General features: G+C 42.0%; 1 protein-coding gene across 1 annotated transcript in view; it reads right to left on the minus strand.

Moving 5' to 3' along the window:
- LTN1 (listerin E3 ubiquitin protein ligase 1) overlaps positions 1 to 27,324 on the minus strand; it is a 60,936-nt gene that overhangs the window by 24,069 nt on the left and 9,543 nt on the right. Inside the window, exons 5-17 of the mRNA XM_055127495.1 lie at positions 25,773 to 25,825; positions 24,404 to 24,584; positions 22,288 to 22,461; positions 21,206 to 21,396; positions 19,521 to 19,656; positions 16,430 to 17,239; positions 15,214 to 15,255; positions 11,401 to 11,590; positions 7,926 to 8,165; positions 6,214 to 6,367; positions 5,069 to 5,213; positions 3,861 to 4,047; positions 1,251 to 1,410 (exon numbers count right to left, since the gene is read on the minus strand). Of these exons, the coding sequence (XP_054983470.1) occupies positions 1,251 to 1,410; positions 3,861 to 4,047; positions 5,069 to 5,213; positions 6,214 to 6,367; positions 7,926 to 8,165; positions 11,401 to 11,590; positions 15,214 to 15,255; positions 16,430 to 17,239; positions 19,521 to 19,656; positions 21,206 to 21,396; positions 22,288 to 22,461; positions 24,404 to 24,584; positions 25,773 to 25,825 (2,663 nt within the window). The remainder of the gene's footprint in view (positions 1 to 1,250; positions 1,411 to 3,860; positions 4,048 to 5,068; positions 5,214 to 6,213; positions 6,368 to 7,925; positions 8,166 to 11,400; positions 11,591 to 15,213; positions 15,256 to 16,429; positions 17,240 to 19,520; positions 19,657 to 21,205; positions 21,397 to 22,287; positions 22,462 to 24,403; positions 24,585 to 25,772; positions 25,826 to 27,324) is intronic.

Here is a 27,324-nt window from a genome sequence, read left to right on the forward strand (position 1 = left end):
TTACTACAGAATTTAAAAAACCACTTTATGAAGCAGCAATTCACCTTGTATTTCTGCACAACAACCGCCCTGGCCAAACAAAACTGGGAGCTTAGGCTTCTTCACACTCCATCCACGCCCCAAATTCCCACACAGGAGATGACCCTCAAGATCAGACTTAGAGAGGCCATTATGCATAAGCCAGGGGTAGTGTGCAAAAGGTGCTGGGTTAAATCCCCGACAACAAGAAACAAACAAACTTCATGACAGTCGAAGATTTGACTTGAAGATGAGAGACTGACAGAAGCTGCAGGACCGAAGAGACTCTGATTGTCTAGACGCAGGAATAAAAGTGGAGAAAAGGGCTGGAGCGATAGCACAGCGGGGAGGGCGTTTGCCTTACACACGGCCGACCCGGGTTCGAATCCCAGCATCCCACATGGTACCCTGAGCACCGCCAGGAGTAATTCCTGAGTGAAGAGCCAGGAGTAACCCCTGTGCATTGCCGGGTGTGACCCAAAAAGCAAATAAATAAATAAATAAATAAATAAAAGTGGAGAAAACCTGTTCAGTCTGGGCCAGCCTCCGATCCTGCAAAGCTTACTCAAAGGAAAGGGAAGTGAAAATACTCTTAAAGCAAAAGCTGCTCAAAGGCCAAAGTGATAGTTCAGCAGGTAGGGCGCTTGCCCTGCACGCCGACAACCCGGGCTTCAACCCTACGCATCCTAAATGGGCCCTCAAGCACTGCCAGGAGTAATTCCTGAGTACAGGGTCAGGAGAAAGCACTGAGCACCACCAAGTGTGGCCCCCAAACAAAAAAGGAACCAAAAAAAAGAAAGAATTGTTCAACACAAAACTTCAATAAGCAAATAATCTAATGCCTATAACCTGTGTAACAACTGTTTCCACAATGGCCCTGGGATAGAGATGTGGGCATATTAAAGATGCGTTTGTAACAACATGCAAAGCTATAGGCTTCCCCACTTTTTGTCAGAAGCCCCTTGGGGTTCTTTTTTAGGTTAGTAAAAATGAACATCCCCAAATGAAAATTAGGAGCTGGAGCGATAGCACAACAGGTAGGGCGTTGGCCTTGCATGTGGCCGACCTGGGCTCGATCCCCAGCATCCCATATGGTCCCCTGAGCACCGCCAAGAGTAATTCCTGTGCATCGCCAGGTGTGACCCAAAAAGCAAAATAAATAAATAAATAAATAAAAAATAAAGAGTTCTTGTTTAAAAAAAAAAAAAAGGAAAATTAAAAGGGATACTTACCTATTAAACAACAGCTGTAAAACACCAGAAGTATTGCCAAATTCACATAAGTTGTCATATGTAATACTCATTTTTTGAAGCATTTCACAAAATCCAGTTAGAAAAATAGGCGGATCATCTAATTCTTCATACCACTGCAATGAATACAGCAGTTCTGCAACTAACAAAATAAAACCCGTATCACCCGACATGTATTTTCTGAACAGACCTTTCAATCAGGTTCCCTTCTCTGCCCATTCTTCAACATGCCTGTGTGTGTCCACTCAGTTCAAAATATCCATGAACAGATTTCCAACTGAGAATTTGATTAATTTTTTTTTAAAAATTGCCACTCCTCTTGAAATCCCACTTGGTTCCTTATCTAATTAAGAATATTTCAGGAATCTAAAATATTAGAAATACTAGAAGAATTGCATTGACATTTTGAAGCTCAATAAACAACAGTAACACAGAAGGCTCAACTAGCAAGGAACAGCTTAGGAAACCCTCAGACAATGACCCCGTGGTGAGATATAATAATTCTCCTAATTTTTTTTTATTAAAGTAGTTTTTTATAATCCTATAAGCCATTCGCTTCTAAAAAGCAATATAATATAAATTATTTTGTACCTATTAAGGAGGCAGGCCTGGGCGGGGGGTAGTTGGGAAAACAGGGACAATAATGGAGGGAAGGTGACATTGGTGGTAGGATTGATGCTGGAATATTAAATGCCTATAACAAATGTATGATGGACAACTCTGCAAATTATGGTGTTTCAATAAAGGGAAAAAATGCTGCGTACAGAATTTGGATACAGAAGACTTGAGACCTAGCTGGAACAAATCCAGGTCTACCTTTTATAAGCTAAGTAATGTGAAGAAGTCAAGATAAGAAAATATTTGCCCCACTGGGCTAATGAGAAGACTAAATGTATGTGAGATTTTAATCAGTAACAATTTAAAAAGGAATTATTACAATGTTGGAACACACTCACTCTGTGAGCACTGTAAACAATGGTCTAATTTTCAGGCCCTAATGGTATGTGGTACTGGCTACCTGAAAGAGGTATTTCCAGCTTTTCTTGTACAGGGCCAATGATCTCCTCTGCTAGTAACTGTTACAGCAGAGGGCTTAAACGAATGATACATAATTCTGCAGCTCCCCTACTTTCAACAGCAGCTCCTCCAGCTCACACTGTAATCTACAATTCTGTATCATTTCCTGGAAGGGAGGAAATTTCTGAACTCCTAAGTCTTTGGGATTCAATGTTAGAATCTCTACAGGAACATTAGAATCTCTACAAGAAGCCAGGCCGACTTCACTGGGGTGCCTCACACAGGGGCAGGCGTCGTCCCTCCAGCTGCCCCCTAAAAGCTCCGGTGGCCACCAACTACCAGACCCCATGAGAAAAGCAGGGACTCGGGTTCAGTGACGGCAAACTCCAGGCTTCAAGGGACAGGGGATGGGCTGGTTCTTCTCATCCCACCATCCCCCAGGGGACCCTGGCAGTCACTCCCACCAACTGCCTCCAGCTGCTGTTTAAGCTCCTTACTGGCCATGACCCAGACATACAAAAGAATCTCTGAACTGAGAGCTCTTGCAGAGATTCTTCCAGTCCCTAACCATCTAAAATTTTAAAATTCCAGGAGAGCTGCAGCCGTGACATCGTATGCTATTCATAAGAAGCAATACAAAAGAGAGTACGGGGAAGACTGCCTGCTATAGAGGCAGGGGGAGGGGTGGGAAAGGGGGGATACTGGGAACCTTGGTGGTGGGAGATGTGCACTGGTGAAGGGTTTAGTGATTGATCATTGTATAACTGAAACTCAAACAGGAAAGCTTTATAACTATACCTCACAAGGATATAAATATGTATATAATAATTTTAAAAAATTAATTTAACACTGAAAAAAAAGTAATGTGGAGTCCATGCCCAATTCAGTCAGCTTAATCAATGGCTGAATAAATAGCATACTCCTACATTATTAAAAGAAAAAAAAAAGAACTCCTAAGTCTTCAACATTAGAATCTCCACACCAAGAAAAGATTACAGTTCTATGAATACATAAGAGTGGTTCAGAAATAAACTAATAATTCTAGGCCCTAGGCCCTTGATGAACTGCTAGAGACAAAGGATTCCTTAGGGTTGTGCAATATACAAATTTCTTATACGGACACATGTTAGAGTAACTGATCTTAAACCAAATTCTTCACTAGAAGCAACAAGATTCTAGCCAGATTTTATTATGTTTACATCCAATTGCAATTGAACAGTCACCACTTTAAATAACCTCAAGTTTCTCATCTCAAAAATAAGACAACTCGGGGGCTGGAACGATAGCACAGCGCATAGGGCATTTGCCTTGCACGAGGCCACGACCCGGGTTTGAATCCCAGCATCCCATAGGGTCCCCTGAGCACCGCCAGGAGTAATTCCAAAGCCAGGAGTAACCCCTGTGCATTACCCAGAGTGACCCAAAAAGCAAAAAAATAAAAAAATAAGACAACTCAAGAGTCTAAACTCTTGAAAGATTTAAGTTGCACAGTGAGGAAAACTATTTTAAAATTGTACTCAAAATTACTTCCAATTTTACATTTGTACTTATTCCTGAATGCTCATATATACTTACTGATTTTCTCAAGTTCATTATTTTCTAGAACAATTTCCTTTTTCAAAGCGACTAGCAACATTTTGCTCAATAATGCTGAAGTACATAAGTGGCTGGGGAGAGTCTTTGTATCTTCTTCTTTAGAAGTGGCTTTGAAACACTCATAATTCAAACTCAGTCTTCCTTCTAAGAGTGGTCTGTGCAACCACTGTAAAAAAGAATATATTAAGTTAGATACAAAAGCATGGGACTGGAGAGAAAGCAGCGGGAAGGGTGCTTGCCTCGTATCCCTGGCGCCCCACATGGCCACCTAGCCCTAAGTTGGGGCTCACTGAGAATAGCCCAGTATGGCCCCCAAAACCATGATTATATAATTAAGACCGGGGTGAGGGTGCTTGCCTGCATGCTGCTCATTGGCACCCCGAAAGGCTCCCCAAGCAACTCTAGGAGTGGTCCCCGAGCACAGAGCTAGGAGTAAACCCTGAGCACAGCCAGGTGTAGCCCTCCCTCATCCCCCCCAAAATATAAACAAGTATCTTATAAACAAAAATAAAACTAATTTATACACAAAACTTCAGAATCCTAGAAGTTTGGTTTCTACAGAAGAAAATCACCAACGTGGGGGCTGGACCAAGAGTACAGAAGGGAGGGTGCTTGCCTCACATGTGGCCAGCCCTGGTTTCATCCCTGGAACACCATATGACCCCTTAAAACAACAACAACAACACAAAAGAAATGATGGATATGTGTGCAAGAATCTTTGACAACAGAACTCAGTTTTATGCACCTTGTACCATGGCTACTGCACTGTCAACTGGTATCTTGCAAGCAGCAAGCATGCATCATATAAACATTTAAGAGAGATAAAGTAAAATGATCACTTCCTTAGCTTATTATTTCTTCCCCTAGGTAAAACAGAATATACCCATTTGAAATTGACTTTCTTCCTCTGAATAAAACAAAAATTTGGGAGCCAGAACGATAGTAACAGCGGGGAGGGCATTTGCCTTGCATGCAGCTGATGTGGGTTTGACCTCCAGCACGCCCAGATGGTCCCTAGGGCATTGCAAGGAGTAATTTCTTAATGTAGAGCCAGGAGCAACCCCTGAGTACCACAGGGTATGACCCCAAAAGCCCAAAAAATAAAAAAATACAAATAAAATTAAACAAAAGCTTGTAGGAAATGTAAACTTTAGGCTGAGATCTGCAGTCTTCGATTTCAACCATACCTGCATAGGAAGAGACTGTCTCATATGCTCCCATTCACTACTGCTTGGCATTACGCTTCCAATATAAACTCCCAGAAGAGAAGTATCTTCACTTTCTAGAAATGCATTAAGCAAATCCTCAACAGTCGACAAAAGAACTTGAAGACTGAAAGCAGTACAAAAAAAATTTAATGTCCACGTGCTATGGAAATCTGAAAACTGCCACCAGAAACACAGTAAATACCCAAGAGCAGTGAGTAGCTTAGCTCAAGCAAAGAGAAATAACAATAAAGCTAGTGATCCCTAGAACACCCTCCCTGCCCACATGCACAAGTCAAATCAGGGACTTTAATCCAACTTTTGATTTGAAACTGAACGCCATTTTAATTTCAACACAAAGGGAGAACTAAGGAATTTCAGATCAGGTATTTCTGGACTAGTTGCCTTAGTCCAAGAAGAAAGCATAATGATCAGAAAAGATCTGACCAAACTCCAACCGACTCTGAGGCACTCTCTCTTCATTTTTACCAGATCATTATGCATGGATTTAGTTATGTGGTTTGGGCAGTATTTGCCAAGTTAAACCAGTAGCTATCAGGACCAGGTACAGCGGGAAGGGCACTTGCCTTTCATGTAGCTGACCCAGGCTCAACCCCCAGCATCCCATCTGGTGCCCAAGCCCTGCCAGGAGTGATCCCTAAGCACAGAGCCAGGTGTAAGCCCTGCACACAGCTGGGTGTGGCACAAAAAAACAAAACAAAATGAAGAACCCAGTATCTATCGACCCCCATAAATAAATACTGGAAAACAATAACTATGTTGTAACATTTCATGTCATGGTCACAATCCACAGTGGGTTGTACAAACAAGACATTAGGTGTCTAGAGTGGGTGGTATACACAAGAGGGTACCATGATCACATCACTATCCACAAATGAGGAATGCAGGAAATGAGCTATACTCCATTATTCTTTAAGAAAATGAGTGTGGATAACCATTAACATATAGTCCCTCTGGGAAGAAAATCTGTTTGGATCTTGAAGAGTCTTATAGATTTTTTTTTTTCAAAACTCTGTTGCCTTTCATAGTCACTCAGATTAATTGTGGAACTTTAAAAGGTGGAGATCATATGTTAGAAACTGGGCAAGTGGACACATAAAGACTACCTTTTTATATCCAGAGTGGAAGACTGAACTTGGTTCTTCAGCCACAGTGCAGATAAACGTAGGAAGGTACTCTGTTTATACGTATTGTCAGGCTGACGGACCAATAAATTCACACCAGAGAGCCATGTATTTCTCAATTTGCATAGAAGAAAGTCTAAAATCAAGGTGTCAACAGTAAGTTGAAACCCCATTAACATAACTATGATCAGTACAAAAGATCTGAAAGAATTCACTGGAGATCTGAGATTTTTAAGGTACCATTAAAAAACTAAAACAAACTTACTGTTCAATTGTTTCAGTAATTCAAGCTAGCTCATACCATATAAATTGCTTTTTTTTTTGTCCTGAGATTTGTTTATAAGAGTTATCCTTTTGGAGATTTGAAAACTAGGAGCTGGATAGCACAGCGGGTAGGGCGTTTGTCTTGCATATGTATATCTTTTCCTAACAGGAAAGTTAGTATTTAAAAACAGATTAGAGAGGCGAGCTCTCTATAAATCATTTTTTCTATTTCTTTCAGGTAACTCTGAGTTACTAGAGAGCAAGAATACAGCACTTCAGAAGGAAAATCTCAGGCTGGAGACAGTGCTGTAGGCTGAGCACATGCTTTGCACGCAGAAGGCCCGGAGCTCAATCCCGGGCATGGCCTGGTCCCCCCAGAGCACCACTAGAATAGACCCCCTCACTGCCCAGCCCCAAGCACAGAGCCAGGAATAGCCCCTAAGTGCTCAAGTGTGGCCCCAAAGCTACACACATACTGGGAGAAAAAAAAGACAATTTCATTTTTCTTTTTATAAAAAGTAAAACATTTTAACTACAAGTAGGAAAATGAAATATTAACATTTCCATTTAAGAATGGAGATTGGGGCCAGAGTAATAGGACAGCGGGGAGGGTGTTATATCTTGCACGTGGCCGACCAGGGTTCAATCCCCAGCACCCCATTATAGCCCCCTGAGCCTGCTGGCACTGATCCCTGAGCACAGAGTCAGGAGTAAGCCCGAACAGTGCCAGGTATGGCCCAAAAACCAAAAAAAAAAAAAAAAAAAAAAACCAAGATACTAAAATAGAAAGAAGTGACCTGGACCTGTATGTCACCTTGCATGCAGCAGAACCTGCCTTTATACAGTCCCCTGAGCACCACCAGAGGTCACGCCAGAACCAGGAATAGCCCCTGACCATTGCTGGGTATGGCACTGGTGGCTCAACCCCCGCCCCAAAATGGAATAAAATATTAAGCAATTTATCACAGTTAATAAGTGAGGGACTTAAGTCCTAACTGGGTATCTTGGCCCTTTTCAAAACTATTTCCTTACTATAAAGTAAGAATCTCAAATAGGTTTCAATATACATGATATACACTTGGTTTCAAAAGCTGAAATTATCAAAGATTCGTAGAGTTTACTTGACTCAAAATTGCTTTCAATTTTTAGGCTTTATGATTCCATTAATAAAGTCTAGGACCCAGAGGGCCAGAGCGACAGTTCAGTGGGTAGGGCACTTGCCTTGCACACGCCAAAAAGGCTTCAATCCCTGGCATCCCAGAATTGTCGTCTCCCCGCACCACGCCCCTACCACCGAGCCTGCCAGGTGGGGACTCAAACCAAAAAATAAAAAAATAAGAATAAATAAATACAAAGCAAGCCTAGACCCTTACACAATGAAGGTCAGAGAGGGAGATCTCCAACAAAACATTTGAGCAGTTCCATTTTACCTGGCAAATGGGTTTTCTCTTTGCTCTCAGCACAGAACTGAAAGAGAGTTAATAATAAATCTTCAGACGACGGCGTCAGTGAGCACCGTGCCGCAGAGCTGAAATAGTGATAGATCACATCACAGATGGAAGAGACGGGCGAGTCCTTATTTTCAACTGTCGACAATGTGTTTGTTTCGACTAAAGTTCCATGAAGTTTAACAATAATTCTTTCAACATATACTTCTCCAATCAAGTAATCTAGAGGGGAAAAAAATTCAGACAAACCCCCCCAACCAAAGATCAGCAGTATATTTTTAAATTAAGTTTGCAAACACTTGGCTCTTATTTATATCTATAATCACAAATACTGCTTAGGGCTCAAAGTAGTAGTTCTGGTGGCTTAGAAGACCCGATTGTAAGCATTAGGGTCACCATCTGGATCCCAAGTACAATGCCCTGCTCCTAAAGGGATTTCCATCATACAAGTAACCACAGCCAGGCATGTGTGAGCACCACAGCCAAAATGCATGGCCCCCAGCTAACAACAATGCAGGCAAGCCAGCAGTGCCTCCCAGGGAGAGCAACTAGTGTGACCACCACAATTGACACCTTAGTGAGCACTGCATGTGTGAACACTAGCACTAAAGATGTTGTGAAATTTGCTTTTAAGTGGACAGATGTGGAGAGCATCAGACTGAGTGAGATGAGTCAGAAGGAGAGGGACAGAGACAGAGTAACTGCATTCACTTGTGGGATATAAAAAAATATACAGCAGAAGACTAATATTCAAGGCGAGAGAAAACAAGGGCTAGGAGGACTGGTCGATGGTTGGAATCTACCACAAGTGTGTGTGGGCAGGAGGGTAGGTAAGATAGAGAAGGGACCAGTATGACAAGAATAGCTGGGAATGATCACGCTGGACAAGAGCTGAGTGTTAAAAGTAGGTAAAGTGGGGGCTGGAGCGATAGCATAGCGGGTAGGGCGTTTGCCTTGCATGCGGCCGACCCGGGTTCAAATCCCAGCATCCCATATGGTCCCCTGAGCACCGCCAGGAGTAATTCCTGAGTGCAAAGCCAGGAGTAACCCCTGTGCATCGCCGGGTGTGACCCAAAAAGCAAAAAAAAAAAAAAAAAAAAAAAAGGTAGGTAAAGGGATATACCTGATAACCTTCCAGTATCTGTACTGCAAATCACAATGCCCAAAAGGAAGGAGGGGGGCTGGAGCGATAGCACAGCAGGTAGGGCGTTTGCCTTGCAGGCGGCCAACCCAGATTCGATTTCCAGCATCCCATACGGTCCCCTGAGCACCACCAGGAGTAATTCCTGAGTACAGAGCTAGGAGTCACCCCTGCGCATCACCAGGTGACCCAAAAAAAGCAAATAAAAAACCAAAACCAAAAAACAACAACAAAAACAAACCAAAAGGGAGGAGGGAGGGGAGAGAAAAGGGAGGAAGAGAGAAAGTGGATGAGGGAGGAAGGAGAAAGGGAGGGGGAGAGAGGGAGAGAGCGGGGGTCTGCCAGTGGAGTCAGGCTGGGGTTGATGGGAAGGAAACTGGGGACACTGGTGCTGGGAAATGTACACTGGTGGAGGGATCGATGCTGGAACACTGTATGACTGAATTCTATTATGAACAGCTTTGGAAGGGTCTATCTCACAATGATTCAATTTTAAAACTACAAGAAAAAAAAGCGGCGACGATGTGTGGTAATGGGCCCCTCTTGGTGACCCGACCCATGTACAAGCAGCAGAACTATAGCAGTGCAGCCTCAGGGAGTACTGCAGGTGGCAGATGAGCACTACACTCTGATGGGTGAGCCCCAGGAAGCACCTAAAATATGCAAGCACCACAACCAAGCCCACAGACGGGGCCCCAGCTCTGCAACAACAAGAATGTAAGAAAGGATAGGGGTCGGGGGCAAACATTTAAAAAGAAGATTGGCGGGGCTGGAGCAATAGCACAGCGGGTGGGGCGTTTGCCTTGCATGCGACCAACCCGGGTTCGATTCCCAGCATCCCATATGGTCCCCTAAGCACCGCCAGGGGTGATTCCTGAGTACAGAGCCAGGAGTAACCCCTGTGCATTGCCAGGTATGACCCAAAAAGCAAAAAAAATAAATAAATAAATAAATAAATAAATAAAAAGAAGATTGGCATACATAACAAAGAACAAAAACAGCCAATGCTGGTACAGATGTGAGGCAAGGGGGACCCTGACTTTCTGCTGGTGGGGACATCAACTGGCCTAGCCTCTACAGAAAACAATATGGGCACTCTTCAAAGTACTAGGAATCAAGCTCTCATATGACATGGCAATTCCACTTCCTGGCATCAAAGCCAAAATCTCAAAACTCTATTCAGAAAAGACATTTGCACTCCGACACTCATTGTAGCACTACTCACAACAGCCAAAATCTGGTAACAACCCAGGTAGCCAAGAACAGAAGAATGCATAAAGGGATTGCTGGGAATGATCACGCTGGACAAGAACTGAGTGTTAAAAGTAGGTGACTCAGGCCAGAGTGATGGCACAGTGGGTAGGGCATTTGCCTTTTAAGTGACGGATCCAGGTTCAATCCCTGGTATCCCATCCCATATGGTTCCCCAAGCATCGCCAGGAGTAATTATGAGTGTAGAGCAGGGAGTATTTTTGGGTGTGACCCAACAAGCAAAAAAAAAAAAAAAGAAAGAAACTATGGCTCATATACACAATGGAATGCTACCTGGGTGTAAAAACAAACAAACAAAACACAACAATGAAATTGTGCCATTTGCTTCTATATGGGTTAACCTGGAGAGCATCACGCAGGGGATAAAGTCAGTCAGGAGAGGGACAGACACAGAATGTCTCATATGCAGGATATAAAGAAACACAGTAGGGGAATAACAAAAGTTCAAAGGCCAAAGAAATTGGTCTTGAATAGGAAGCTACCACATGGGAAGAAAGGGTGGAGGGGAAGACACTGGAGCACTCTGGAATGTGGCATGGGAACGTGTGAAACCTGAAACCCTGTCCTCAATAATACTGTACATTACAGTACTTAAAATAAAGTTTTGAAAATAATTAAAGAGGAAAAAAAGCTTTGTAAGCATCTATCTCACAGTAATTCAATAAATAGTCAACAAAAAAATTTAAGGAGGAAAAAAGAATAAAAAAGTAGAAATACATTCAAAATGTTTATGCATTAAGAGAAAGAAAAATGTATCAAATTAATTTGTTCTCACACACAAAAAAGTTTAAAGAGCAATGGTCTATAAAATCAATGTGGTGTTTACTCATTTCAAAACACTGTCAAATCTGAAACTAAAAATATTCGGTCTTCCAAATCATACTAAACAGATTATGAACATTTAAAGTTCTCATAAAATGAAGCTATCTGAGCGCTGCGTTTTAATATTCTTAACCAATCTATGCAAACTGTGCTGCATGGAATTTCCCCAACAGTGAAAAAGGAAAAAAAAAACAAACCCACAGAAGCCCTGTTGGTTCCTACCATTTTTCACATGCTGGGATAACACCAGACTTAGCAGAGTCCATCTTTCCGAGAAGTGAGATTCGGGTGAAACCGGGGATTCGAAGTCCTTGTTACAAAGCTGATCTGCCAGGGTTACCAGTTTCTCTCCAAGGATATCTCCTTTGAGCCAAAGAGTCACTAAGGCATGCTTATCTGAACTAGAACATGCCTAAAACCATAAAATTAAAGATTAGAAGCAAGATCAAACAGCACATCTGGCCAAAACAATCGCGTGTGTCATATTATTGCTCTTCATCGACAATGCTGTCCCATGAATCCATGCTTCTACACACTTTCACGCTTTGCTCATGGTGTCTTCCCAGTAGAGACATTCCCCATCTTCATTAATTGTAAGAAACGCATCCATTTTTTGTGGGCTGGAGAGACAGTACAGCAGGTAGGGCATTTTGCCTTGCAGGCAGCTAACCCAGGCTCAATTCCCAGTATCACAATATGGTCTGGGAGCACTGCCAGGAGTAATTTGAGTGCAGAATCAGAAGTAAGCCCAGAGTATCATGGGCATGCCCCAGAAAAAAAAATTTAAAAAAAAAGAAAAAGAAAACAAGAAAAGAAATTCATTCGAGATTCATTGCAAATCCCACCTGCTGCCTAATGAAGTTCTCCCATCCATTCCAACACACACTCATTGCTGCTTTTCTCTAAATTTCTCGAGCACTTACTGGACTGCATTTTTATTAAATGTTTCATCTGTGTATGTATGTCTTGTTTCCAGTGAGATTTAAGTTCCAAGTGAGCAGACTGTCTTAAACTTCATTGATACTTGCTATCAACAATGCAGATGTGTTCAATGAATAGTGCATGGAGGAATTTGGGAGACAGATCTACAAATGCTCTAGAGGTATTAAGAGTGTGCTTGTTAATTTTGCTAAAAAAAAAAAAAAACAACTGGGTCGGAGAGATAGTATAACGGATAGGGTGCTTGCCTTGCAGGTAGCCAACTGGGTTCGACCCTTGCCAATGCATATGGCTCCCTGAGTGGACAGCATAGTAGTAAGTCCAGGGAGGTACAAAATTGGAAGGAAAAAAAAAAGAAAAAGAAAAAGAAGGCTGGAGTGATAGTACAGTGGGTAGGGCATTTGCCTTGCATGCAGCCGGCCTGGGTTCAATTTCTATTATCCTATATGGTTTCCCAAGCACCATCAGGAGCCATTCCTGAGTGCACAGTCAGGAGTAAGACCTAAGCACTGCCGGTGTGGCCCCCAAACCAAGAAAAACAACAAAAAAATTAAATAATTGGTGTAAGTTACTGGTATAAATTTAAACAGTGGGCTTTATTTCTCCCAATTATATAAAATAGTTACTAGGCCAGACCTGACAGAAACTGTTTTATTTCCAGGTGGCAAAGCAAGGAAAGAAACTGTAAATCCACCCCCAAAAGCATGCTGATCCGTGTTCCCTGAGCTTCTTTTTGCTTTAAAGGCTGAGAAGAAAGGAATTTGGTTCATTTCAAAGCAATCTGAAAAAAGAAAAAAAATCCAAGTGCAGATTGAACAGTGACTATAAACTGTTTATCTTTATTATAAAATTTGTGGGTAACTAGACCTTTTATTTTAAAATTTTACCACTATTCCTACCTTACACTGGGCAACTTTCTTAAAAAACCACAACCAATTTTCTAATTTGAATAAAGGAAAGCTTAACCTAGAACATCTTTAAAGTCCTTTTTTACGTCATTACAAAATTTCAACCAAAATTCAGTTTGGTTTGAAAGGAGCGGGCCAGAGCGATAGTACAGTGGGGAGGGCATTTGCCTTGCACACGGCCGACCTGGGTTCAACCCCCAGTGTCCCATATGGTCCCCCGAGCACTGCCAGGAATAATTCCTGAGTGCAGAGCCTGGAGTAACCCCTGAGTATCGCTGGATATGACCCAAAAAGAAAAAAAAGAAGAAAAAAAAAGAAAGGAACTGATTTAGGACTCTGTTCATGAAGAATCACATTGCATAAAAACAAAGAAAACTAGAGTTTAGGAGATTACTGATAATGGTTTTCATATTAAAATTTCCAAATAAAGCTATCTGTCTTAGAGGGTATTGAAAATAAACTTCAAAATAAAATGTCGCTCACCTAAGCATATTTATAGAAAAAAATCTAGACAACTTTAAAGGAATGAGGAGGCTAGTTAAGGAGACAAATGTTGGCTATCGACTTTCCAGTGCTATCCTAGAAAAGAAAACTCTTCCAAACACATCTGAGAATTTGAGTGACCTGGCAGGTATATAGTTAAATGGAACTGGAAATGGATAGACTAGTCTTCTCTTAATAAAACTACCAACTCTCCTTGCTCTAATTCAAACTGTACGATTACACTGGGGTTTTTATGCAGATGACTAACAAGGATAAAAAGTACTGGAAACTAATGCAAATCAATGCCTGATAGGTTGTAATTCTAACTGAAAAGGAGTAAATTAATATTCTGTAAGCATTTTCTAAAAATAAGCTCCTGGAAGAAATGGGGAGCTGCTTAATGAGTCACGGTTTCAGTTTTGCAAGAGGAAGTTGTGGTGGCAACTCTTGCAATAATACAGCAGGCTGGGCGTTTGCTTTGCATGCAGCCAACCCAGGTTTAATCCCTGGCATCCCATATGTTCCTGGGAGCACCGCCAGGAATGATTCCTGAGTGCAGAGACGGGAGTAACCTGAGCATCACTGGGTGTGACCCAAAAAGCCAAAAATTAATAAACAGAATTTTGAAAAAAGATGAAGTTCTGAAGGTTGATTTCCCAGTAATGTGAAAATACTTAACACGTCTGAACTGCACACCTAGAAATGGTTATGGTGGTAAATTTTTCTATTAGGAGATTTTTATCATAATGTAAAAGTTGTCTATAAACATGTAAATACAAAACTTATGAAAAATAGTTATCTATGTAAAATTTTGAATGTTTAGAAAATTCAGATGGGGGTAGAGCAATAGCACTGCGGGTAGGGCATTTGCTTTGCATGCAGCCGACCCAGGTTCGATTCCCAGCATCCCATATGGTTCCCTGGGCACCGCCAGGGGTGATTCCTGAGTGCAGAGCCAGGAGTAACCCCTGTGCATCGCCAGGTATGACCCAAAGAAAAAAAAAATTCAGATGGTACTCATTCCTAAGACTTACCTGCTGTACTACTGCTCCAGCCCCACAGATTTCGTTATTCTTACCAGCATTTTTTAAATTATATAAGTAGCACTCAAATAAAGGCAAAAAGAATTTAACTGGTGGGGCGAAGGGATAGTATAGTGGGTTGGGCACTTGCCTTGCACACAACAGACCCAGGTTCAATCCCTAGCAATTTAATTCCGGGTTCAATCCATACGGACCCCCCCAAGCACAGGCTGGAGTGATTTCTGAGCACAGAGTCAGGAGTAAGCACTGAGCACTGCCACATGTGGCCCAAAATTGGGGAGGGAAAAAAGGACGGCATTCTATTTGCAGAGCCAACAATTTTTCAATCTAGCCAAATTGAGAACCAGAATAAGAGAAGAATCCTACAGCCTGAGTTTCAAGGAAAATAAAGCCTCTAACTCTTCCTCTGCTTCCTACTAGAGAAGAAACACCAAATCATCAACAGCCTGTTCATACTTTCCTGTTACCTCTTCACTAGAAAAATACTACAAGGGGACAGATACTTAAATGCCTTCCCAAATTTTGGGAAAACACTATAATAATAAAGGTTCTTTAACACTAACAAGCTGACCACATACTGGTGTGTGAAAATGATTGTTCCCATTTTTCTATACACCGAGAGACGATAAAAACAAAAAGAAGAAAAAAACTCATTAAGATACCTTTTCAATAACCTGAAGAATAGAATTCCATTTAAGTTCCACCTGAAAAAGAACAAAGAGAAACAATTGGCTGGGAGAAACAATGAGAATCACCATGGGGTAGTTACAAACTTACACATCTTAGTGTTTGCGTTTCAGTCATACAATGATCGAGTACCCATCCCTCCACCAGCGCCCATTCTCCACCACTAATGATCCCACTATCCCTCCCAACACCCTCACCCCATCCGCCCCCTCTCACCCCGCCTCTGTGGCAGGGCATTCCCTTTTGTTCTCTCCCTTCTTTTGGGTGTTGTGGTTTGCAATAGAGGCACTGAGTGGCCATTGTGTTCGATCTATAGTTTACATTCGGCACACATCTCCCAACAGGAGCAGGTCCTCCAAACACCCTTTACTTGGTGTTCCCTTCTCTATCTGAGCTGTCTTTTCCCCCAGCATGTGAGGCCGGCTTCCAAGCCATGGGGCAAACTTCCTGGCAATTACTTCTACTATTCTTGGGTGTTAGTCTCCTATTCTGTTACTTTACATTCCACAGATGAGTGCAATTTTTCTATGTCTATCCCTCTCTTTCTGACTCATTTCACTTAACATGTTATTTTCCATGTTGATCCACTTATATGCAAATTTCATGACTTCATCTTTTCAAACAGCTGCATAGTATTTTATTGTGTAGATGTACCAAAGTTTCTTTAGCCAGTCATCTGTTCTTGGGCACTCGGGTTTTATCCAGATTTTGGCTAACAATGAGAATTTTTACAAGTAGACAAAGTCACATGTAACCAAAACAAAATTATTTTTTAGCTAGTTGCTAGTTCATTTTTTTTTAAGTATGGGCTGAAAAATTTTACATTCACTAACAAGCTTCTGTCACAAAGTCTCATATACTTTCCAAAGTATGAGATACTGTCTTGAAATTAATATGTCAAAATAAATAAATAACCTCCATGTAGATTCCATTCTGCTTAGTATAATTTCAAGTATACCAGGGGCTGGAGAGATAATATTGCAGATAAAGCACTTGCCTTGCACACAGTTAGCCTAGGTTTCATCCCCGACATTCAATTTGGTCCCCCAAGCACCACCAGGAGTAATTCCTGAGTGCAGAGCCAGGAGCAAACCTTTAAGCATTGTCATGTGTGGTTCTCCCCAAAACACAAAACTAAAAGTGTGCCAGTACAAACTGTTAGCTTTGAAAAGATTTTACCCATGTTAATACCTCAGTGAGATCATCTAAGATGGCTTTTCTCTCCGCATTACTGTCACAGCAGTGGAGGGCACTGTACAAAATATCCACCAAGAAGCTGGCATCTTTCCTTTGATCTTCATTTAGCCAACCGATGAGTTTCTGGTATAAAAACTGCACAGCAGGATTCTTTTGCGCGAGTTTGACGATGTCTAGAGGCTTGCTTTTGACAGTACTATGTTTCTCGTCATTTAGCAGCATGTTAAATACTTCCTTTGAGGAGAAAGAGTTGAGCAGAGTAGAGAGAAATCTGAGGTGTTTCTCAGATTTGTGCTCATTGATATAATTAATACTCATTTCTGCCAGCTTACAAACCAACTCTTCCAAAGGCTTTTTCCTCAGCGGGGATAGATGGTTCGAGTCAGTATTAGTGATCGACGACTGGGCTATTAATTCAGAGCCTTCGCTACTCCGCGCTTCAGAAAATACAAGTGTTTCATTGTCCTTCGCATTTTCCGTCACTTCATCAGCAAACCTAACCTTACAGGCCTTTTTTTTATTGGACTTCAGTGAGCTCTTTGGCTTCTGCAGGACCTGTAACAGGTTGGACACGCCTGCAACAGACTGAACATCAGCTTCTGACCCATCGATTTTCTCCACACAGATCTCTGACAGCTTTTTCCAGAATTTCAGCAGCACCTTCTCCAAGTTCTGAGCCATTATGTCACCTTTTTCTGTATCTGCTTTGGCCTCCCAGGAAGTTAAGGTTTCTGCTAAATGATCAAATAGCTCCCCCTCTTGAAACCTGGGTTCTTGGAGAACTGAATCAATGAAAGGAATCAACTGAAACAGCAGAAAACATTAAGTTGAGTTTTTTTCAGGAGAAATAACATTTAACCAAGACATTAAGGGAAAAAAAAAATAGAACAAAATCCCAAAACACAGCCAAATTTTATACCCAGGCCAGAGCGAGCTCCATAGGCTCTTCATAAGGGAGGCCTGGCTCCATCCCTGGTACCACCTGGTCCTCTGAGCACCAGTTGTGAGCATCACCAGGTGTGGTTCCCCAAAACCGAACGTCCCCCTAAATTTCTAAGGAACAGTTTTTCCCCCCAAGAATTCAGAGAATAGGCTTGTAGATCACTTTTATATTATATAATCGCTTAATAATAACTTAATAACTTTATTTTAAAGTTGTTTTAAAATTGACCAAGATTATGGGGCCGGAGCGATAGCACAGCGGGTAGGGCGTTTGCCTTGCACGCGGCCGACCCGGGTTCGATCCCCGGCATCCCATATGGTCCCCCAAGCACCGCCAGGAGTAGTTCCTGAGTGCAAAGCCAGGAGTAACCCCTGAGCATCGCTGGGTGTGACCCAAAAAGCAAAAAAAAAAAAAAATTGACCAAGATTATTTCTACAAATAACAGTTCTCATTGTAGCTTTTGAATGTATTTAGATTTTTCTGGTTTCATCTAAGACAATAAGACATGTAGGGGCCAGGCGATAGTACAGCAGGTAGGGCAACTGCCTAAATTGCAGCTGACCCGGGTTTGATCTCCAGCATCCCATATGGTCCCCCAAGCACTGCCAGGCGTAATTCCTGAGTGCAGAGCCAGGAGTAACCCCTGAGCATCGCTGGGTGTGACCCAAAAAGCAAAACAAAACAAAACAAATAAAATAAAACAAAATAAAATAAAGAGACATGTAGAATCACAAAATTCAGAATACTTTTCCACGAATCATAACTATTTTTAAAAAATCAACTAAAACATCAACTAAGATCTGAGCTTTTATATCCTTATTGGTTTCCTAGCATATGGAACTGTATTTTAGAACCTACTGTTCACAAAATAAATGTACCTGAATATTTTCAAAATAACACTTCATAGTTTAAGCCTAATATGAAAGGTGATATAAAACCATATAAACTATAAAACCAAGCTCCAGGAAGCGCGCAGCAGCACTGTGTCCGCGCAACATCTGATAAACTAGTTCTCCCTCTTGGAGAGCCTGACAATCTACTCAGAGTTTACTGCCTGCATGGGGGAGAGCCTGGCAAGCTCCCCGTGGCATATTCATATGCCAAATACAGTAACAATGATGGGTCTCATTCCCCTGACCGTGACGAGCCTCTAATGCAGCACCAATGGGAAGGATGAGTAAAGAGAGGCTGCTAAAATCTCAGGGCTAGGATGAATGGAGACGTTATTGGGCCCACTCAAGCAAATCGATGATCAATGGTATGACAGTGATACAGTAATGAAAGACCACAAAATCACTTTTTTTCTTTCCTGTCTTTTTTTTTTGGTTTTTGGGTCACACCTGGCGATGCACAGGGGTTACTCCTGGCTTTGCACTCAGGAATTACTCCTGGCGATGCTCAGGGGACCATATGGGATGCTGGGAATTGAACCCGGGTTGGCCACGTGCAAGGCAAACACCCTACCCGCTGTGCTATTATCGCTCCAGCCCCATCTTTTCTGTCTTTTTGGGTCACACCCAGTGATGTTCGGGGGTCACTCATGGCTCTGCACCCAGATATTACTCCTGGCAGTGCTTGGGGGACCATACAAGATGCCAGGTATTAAATCTGGGTTGGCTGTGTACAAGGCAAACACCCTACCCACTGCACTCTCTCTCTGACTCATAAACATCATTTTCTAAATTCTATTTTACATTGCAACTCTCTAAAACAATCAGGATCTATACATTCAGAAACTGTTTTATACTCAGGAATTATCATTATTATGCTAAAAACTAATGAAGTACTTTGTTTTTTTCATCTGAAATACATATTAATTGCAAATTAAAAAAAAGTAAAGTCTTATCAAGAAAATTTAATGATAATTAGTAACAACACGCAATGGATTTTATTCTTCAAAGTGCAAAATCACTTGGCCTGGAGCAATAGCATAGCACGCAGGGCGTTTGGCCGATGTGGCTGACCCGGGTTCGATCTCCAGCATCCCATATGATCACCTGAGCACTGCCAGGAGTAATTCCTGAGTGCATAAGCCAGGAGTAACCTCTGAACATCGCCGGGTGTGACCCAAAAAGAAAAGAAAAGAAAACAAAACAAAACAAAAAAAGTGCAAAATCACTTATGATTTGCCATTATAAGTACCTGATCATTGATGAGCATCTCTTCAATATCGTCCTCACCTAAGTTTTGCTGCATTATAAAGCGTAAGCATTCAAAAAAAGCAGCTATGACTGCTGAGCACTCTGAAAAGCTGGTTTTTATTTTCTCTGTTGAGAGCCTAAAAAGTAAATAAATAACACTGGCTCAGTCTTTCATGAAGAAAACAAAAACTATGAAACTAAAATAAATGGCAATGCATTGTACCAAAAAGATTATTTTTTAATATTAGACTTGATTTATATCAAAATAGGAAAGACTATGGGGGGAAAGTATCTGTACAGACATTGTGCCGACAAAAACCTTTTCCTGTTAGAAAAAAATATTTCCTATTCATGAACCAATCCACATGCAAATTTAAGAGTTAATAATAAAATATAGTAGGGGGGTTAAAAAAAATGTTTTCAAGCATTAAAACACTCTATTTTTTGGCAACACCTGCAATGCTCAGGAACATGAAATCACGGGGATTGAACTAGGAGCTCTGGCATACAAATCAAATGCTTGACCTTGAGGTACTGCCCCAGACCCCAAACTGAGTCTCTTTTACTTATTAAGATGAACAATGCAGTAAAACAATTTAAGTGTAATTTTAAGAAATTGTTAAGTTCACAAAAGTTTTTGAAACTTCAAAGATTCATTTCCAACATAAGGACATCTGTATGTATAAACATACTGAAAAGCAGCATTAGCTATCCCTCTTAAGAACAGCCGTATTTACTCCCCTTTCTGCTGTGAACTACTAATGAAGTTTGGAATGCAACCAATAAGAAATTCTAATTGTGTTGGGGCCAGAGAGATAGTACAGAGGACAGAGGATAGGGCATTTGCTTTGCGTGCCGCTGACCCGGGTTCAATTCAATCCCTGTCATGCATTTTCTTGAGCCATGCTAGGAATGATCCCTGAGCACAGAACCAGGAGTAAGCCCTGTGCACACCAGTTGTGGCCCAAAACAGACAAACAGACAGACAGACAGACATTCTCTCTCTCTCTCTCTCTCTCTCTCCCTCTCTCCCTCCCCCCTCCCTCTCTCCCTTTCTCCCTCCCCCCCCTCTCTCTACCTCTCCAACTGTAATTTCCTGAAAGTTTTACAAGTGTGTAATGAGCAACAAAACATTTGGGGATATTTAAGCAAGAGTACATTATTCTGGCGATCTATGAAAAAAACTTAAACATCTTTTGTCTTAAAAATCAAGAATTCAAGGGTTGGAGTGATAGCACAGCTGGTAGGGCGTTTGCCTTGCATGTTGCCGACCTGGGTTCGATTGCCAGCATCCCATATGGTCCCCTGAGCACCGCCAGAATTCCTGAGTGCAGAGCCAGGAGTGACCCCTGAGCATTGCTGGGTGTGACCCAAAAAGCAAAAAAAAAAAAAAAATCAAGAATTCAAATTCCTTGCTGGGGCTATAGCTCAGAAGAAGTGCACTTGCTTTTGCATGTGTGGACTGGATCCCCAAAACAATCTGAATTCCTTACCCAGAGGGCTGGAGAGACAATACAGTGGGTAGTGTGTCTGCCTTGCACGTGCCTGACATAGGTTTGATATGGTCCCCAGAGCACTGACAGGAGTGATTCCTGAGTACAGAGCCAGGAGTAACTCCTAAGCATCTCTTTGTGTGACCCCAAAACCGAAAAAAAGAAAAGGAATAAAAAAAAAAAAATTCCTTACCCAGTAACTAGAGAGGTGAGAAAATTTTTGAAGAAATCCAACTTTGGCTCTGTAACGGTCTGAGGAAGTTTGCTGATAAATGGCAGAAGATAAGGGTAGATGACAGTCGCCAGGCCCCGGCCACCTTCACGGACAACAGCTGACAGCTTGGGAAACACACTCTTTTTTGCATTGACATGAAGCCAACAATCCTAATCAAAGGAAAGGTATAACAACCAGCACAGATGATAAGTGTACTTTTCCAAGTGAACAGCATACATACAAGCATTTAAAAATAGTCAACATAGAGATTTAAATCTCTCCATTAAAAACTCAAACTTAAAAAAAAAAAAACTCAAACTTAGAATGTAACAAATATATTACATGCAGCAATCATGTACACTGTGCTTCCAGTATAATATTAAAATTAATTTATTTTTAAAGGTTTTTATGGAGCCAGAGCAATCGTCCTTGGGTGCTTGCAATAGTAGGGTGCTTGCGGCTGACCCGGGTTCATTCAAACTGGAAAGTATGGGGTGATTCCCCACACATTCAATAAACTAGTCTTTGAATCAAAAAAAAAAAGTTTTAAGCAAAGAAAAAGGTTGTTATAGCATCTGCTTTGCAGCGAGGACAGTGGTATTCAATCTTAGTATGATTTAGATATGCTCACTTCACTGAAGACACAAAATGATTAAGAATAACAAACCCTGGCTAAACTGAAAGCAAAACAAAATGGCAGTTTTGTGATTATTATAAGATTCAGAACAAATCTGGAGCTAAGCATTTTATTTCCAAGAAAGTATTTTTCCGGGGGCTGGAGTAATAGCACAGCAGGTAGGGTGTTTGCCTTGCACGCAGGTGACCCGGGTTCGAGTCCCAGCATCCCATATGGTCCCCCGACACCGCCAGGAATAATTTCTGAGTGCAGAGCCAGGAGTAACCCCTGTGTATTGCCAGGTGTGACCCAAAAAGCAAAAAAAAAAAAAAAAAAAAGTATTTTTCCAAGAAGGTTCAAATATAATCTGACATGCTCTTGGTTCAAGCCAAGCCTTCTGAAACAGCTAATTCCCAGGTGTCCCAACTGCAGCCCTCTGACACACCTCAATAGTTGTGAGTGTATAAAGTACAGCTTCCCACAGAGCTGGGCACACAACGGGGTCACTGTCGTCAATGCTCAGAAGAACAGATGGGCTCACTTTGGACGCTTCCTCCTTCATCAACCGCGGAATACGTTGGCACAAAGCAGAAACTAACTCAAAATAAGCTGAGCGAACCTAAGAGAAAAGAATAAACAAAATCAGAAATATGAATTAAAGCGACAGTATTTTAATTCGTGATCACGGTAAAAGCATTATTCATACTAACCCTCAAATTTAAGAATATGAAATGTCAGGAATGGAGAGATAGTACAGCTATGTTAAGATGCTTGCCTGGCCACCCACTGGACCTAGTTCCAAATTCTCAGCACCACACAGGCCCCCTGGCATGACCAGGTGTGGCCCAAACACTTCCATCTCAAAAAAATCTGAAAATCTGAAAATCAGAAAAAAAGAAAACCTTTTTTTTCTTTTTTGGCCTTTTCAGGTCATACCCAGCAGTGCTCAGGGATTATGCTTGACTTTGCACTCAGGAATAACTCCTGGCGGTATTCAGGGGACCATATGGGATGCTGCAGAGAGAACCAGGGTTGGTCAAGTGCAAGGCAAATGCTGTACTATCACTCCGACCCCCGAGAAAAATAGAAAATCTTAAGAACTTCTGGATCAGAGCGATAGTGCAGCTGGTAAGGTATTTTGTCTTACTAGTTCAATTCCAGGAATCCCATACAGTCACTCACGAGTACGTACCACTGTTAGTGATCCCTGAGTGCAGAGCCAGGAGTAAGGCCTGAGCACTGACGGGTGTGGCACAAAAACCAAAGGAGAAAAAAAAAATTTCAAAGGACAAATGTGAGGAGAAGGCAGGAACAAGTTAGCAGAGAAGGACACACCCCAGGCTCTCAAGAAGACCAAAATGCGACCCAACAGAGGTCACCAAAGGATGATACCAGCAGTCACACGGAGGACATGCATGGCAATAACCCATGAACACCGATGAGAGCAGCTATAAAGTAAACAACGCAAAAGGAGCAGCTTGGAGGCTGGGGTAGAGGGGAAAAAGACAAGAGGAATAGCAGAGAACCAAAAGCAGTGACAGTGACACCGATGGGGGAGGGGGGAGGGCACTGGGTGCTGTGAATGCTGGCCACTGCAGCCCATTTGCCGTACGAGCTCTCAGCACCAGCTGGCTGCAACACCGACACAGCCATGCAAGCGAAGTGGTGAACCGGAACCTCGGATTGTGACCCAAACCTGCATGACACCAGGCCCTCGGCACTGAGCAGCAGACAATGCAGATGTGAAGTCCACCCCAAATTAAAGGGTGAAGATGGCAATCCAAAAGGTGGGTGGGTCCCCGCAGGCTCTATGAACTCTCGAAGGGGCAGCTTCAAAGACACCACCACGAGGTTGCTTCACTGTGGGGAATAACAGAACAGACCACCAACAAAGCAAAGGTCTGAGGCGGGACACGAGCACACTGCTACGAAAGTCACTGAACTGAAGGAGCATGGGAGGTGAGCAATAACCCCCCAAAACATTCCCAAACAGAAAAACAACTATCAAAAGTCTTAGCAGGGCCAGAAAGATAGTACAGCAGGTAGGGCACTTGCCTTGCATGTGGCCAACCTAGGTTTGATCCCAACCATCCCATATGGGTCCCCCTAGCCCACCAGGAGGGATCCCTGGGTGCAGAGCATCACCTGGTATGGTCCAAACCAAAAAAACACAAAATAAAAAACAGGTCTCAGCAGTACAGTGACAGAAACAGAATCAGCTACACAAGCAAAAAAGACATATATTAAGCACATTTAGAGTGATCAACAGGAAGAGGTGGACAAAAGGGAGACAGTGAAAAATGTGATAAGTACAATAAATGAGAAGAGATTTGCGCACATAACAATTTTCAGGAGCCATGAACAGGGGTGTGCATGACGATGGAATTTTGAATCTGAAGTCAAAAACCTGAAAATACATTAAAACTTTAGTAATCCAGGCCACTCATCCAACCACAAAGATGTGTTTGCTGAGGTTAAGCATAAACATAGCAAAAGATCTAAGATTGGAGTGGGGGAGAAACACAAAAATATCTTAAAATAAGAAAGAGAGACTGATATACCTGAGGTATACTGTGTTTTCCATATTTCCAAAATTTATTCTGTGATAGGAGAGACTTAAATTTCTCCTCAAGTGATTCAAGCTCACTGTCAGGTAACAGGTGGAGCATTTTCTTCAATGCCAGTAAGGAGCAAGTTACAACTCGATAGAATTTAGCTTTTCTTTCTTCCTCTGGAATAGTCCTTGATGTGAAAAGAAAATATATATAAAGATTGAGAATAAGTTACCTTACATATTTGGTACTCCTATTTTAAATATTCTAAAGTTGCCTTATTTGGTCCCACCGCCAAAACAGATATGAAGATTCTAATCTTATTTGGACCCTACCCCCGCCAAAATACACATTCTAATAATATATTTTCAACTAATACGAGATGAAGACCTTAGGCGAAATAAGTGTGCAAGAACAAAGCTCTCAGTAACAGGTAATAGAGTGAGCACAGGAAAGAGATCTCAATGCATTTAACATTACTTTCCCTTACAAACTACATTAATAAGGGGCTGGAGACAGAGAACAGTGGGTAGGGCATTTGCCTTGCACGAGGCTCACCCGGGTTCAATCTCCGGCATCCATATGGTGCCCCCAGCACCACCAGGAGCAACCCCTGAGCATCCCTGGGTATGACCCAAAAAGCAAAAAAACAAATTATACTAACAGTTTAACTAGCATATAAGGGAGGAAATGCAATGTTTTACTACTCCTTCAATAAATCTATTCACAAATCTTCAATTATTTCAACACTAACTTGAAATTATTACTGGTATGAGTTATCAAATGGTTAACATAGGAAAAATCCACAAACATCTGTGTAAAGGAATCACATGTTGGGACTGAGGAAGAGACAGCCTCGGATGCAACCATCCCAGTCGATCCACAGCACCATGTGTGATGCCCCAAGCATCACAGGATTGAGCCCTGTGCACAGAGCCAAGAATAAGCCCAAAGTTCAGACAGATGTGCCCACCCCCCCAAAAAAAAAGAAACCTAGTATTTCATTCCCAGATACCTCACACGAGATCGTAAAACAATTTACAAGTAAAACTCTCTAAATAAAATGACCCGCTGTATTTTCATCTTTACATTTAGCATCTCCTTTGTAAAACGTCAATAGTAGGACTAGAAAGATAGTACAGGCAGCAAGGCACTTAGCTTGCATGTGACCACTTCTACTATGACACTGGTTCAATCTTGGCCCCTCATATGGTTTCCTGAGCACTGTCAGAAACCATATGTGGAGCAGAGCCAGGAATGGCCCCTGAGCACTGCTGGGCATGACCCCAAAGCCTTTACCCACCTCCCTGCTCCCAATCAAAAAATATCACATTGCAATTATGTCATTACCTCCAAGAATTACAAAGATGCGACTTACTGTGGGTCACTGAGTGTATCAGGTGTTTCTTTTATAAGATGATCTTGCAGTACCTATGAAAGAAAGATCTTATAACCTGAAGGTTTTACTGAAATGTCAAGCATGAACCTAGCTTATCTTTCAGTGTCCAACCCGGAGGAGCAATTAGCAAAATGAAGTGGGGAAAAAAAAAAACCCTAAAACATTTAAATTTTACCCTCCCCCCTAGTAATATAATATGTAAGGTTGGCTGCTTTTGGAGAAAGAACACCCAGTTTCTACCAAAAGGAATTTTCCCCTAGCCGGGGATGTAGCTGTGTGGTAAAGCACATGAACTGCATTTGTAAGGCCCTGGGTTCAATCCAAAGCGCCTTATTACCACCACCACCCCTCAGCACCACCAGACCCAAGCATCTCAAGGAGTGCTCCTTTCTGCAGCCCCCAAAAGAGAAGTCTGTTTTTTGTTTTGTCTTTTTTTGTGGGGGGGGGCCACACCCAGTGATGCACAGGGGCTAATCCTGGAATTACTGCTGGCAGTGCTCGGGGGACCATATGGGATGCTGGAAATCAAACCCCAATCGGCCGAGTGCGCAAGGGAAGCGCCCTACCCCGCTGTGCTATTGCTCCAGCCCCCAAAAAAGAGAAGAAATCTGGACTTGGTAGTATAATGGGAAGCAGCCAAGAAGATGGATCAAAGTAATGAAGGGAAAACACTTAGATATTGAATGTTTAGACAATGAATGTTTACATAATGGTCATTATAGATGTAATGAAAATGCAAATACATAATCCTTATGGGAATGAATGCAATAGGATATTTTTCGTTTGTTTTGGTGTGGTTTTGGGGTCACATCCAGTGGTGCTCCGAACTTACCCTTGGCCCTGAGCTTGGGGATCACACATGAGGACTGAACCCAGGTTGGCTGCATGCACTGGCAAGCACCCTACCTGCTGTACTATCGTTCCAGCCCCCAATCTACTTTAACTTCTTCACATAATATTAACAAAATAGTACCCTCATTTTTCTAGTCCACGGAATAGAGAAAGAAACAAAAGAGGCAGAAAGAAATATACACAAATTTGGGGGCTGGAGTGATAGCACCGAGTGTAGGGCGTTTGCCTTGCACTCGGCCGACCTGGGTTCAATTCCCAGCATCCCGTATGGTCCACTGAGCACCGCCAGGAGTAATTCCTGAGTGCAGAGCCAGGAGTAATCCCTGTGCATCACCGGGTGTGACCCAAAAAGAAAAAAAAAAAAAAAGAAAGAAAGAAATATACATAAATTAAAACTCACCAACTATATATACACTGGATCATAGCAGTCTAGCAAGTGTTGGTAAAATATTGGAGAAATTTACCTTATCTGTTAATGGGAATATTCACTTGGCCCTCTGAAAGGGCCATTCATCAATATCAAATATTTCGAGTGTTCTACTCCGGCTCAGAGGATCACTGCTGGAAGTGAAGCAAGTATCACCCCTGCAGGTTGTGAGACATCTATTTGAAGAATGCCCACAGGTGGCCAGAGAACCAGTACAGGGATGAAGGGTCAGAGAAACAGATCAAAGGAATT

Source organism: Sorex araneus, chromosome 2 (assembly GCF_027595985.1).
Source record: "Sorex araneus isolate mSorAra2 chromosome 2, mSorAra2.pri, whole genome shotgun sequence".
NCBI classification, from domain to species: domain Eukaryota; kingdom Metazoa; phylum Chordata; class Mammalia; order Eulipotyphla; family Soricidae; genus Sorex; species Sorex araneus.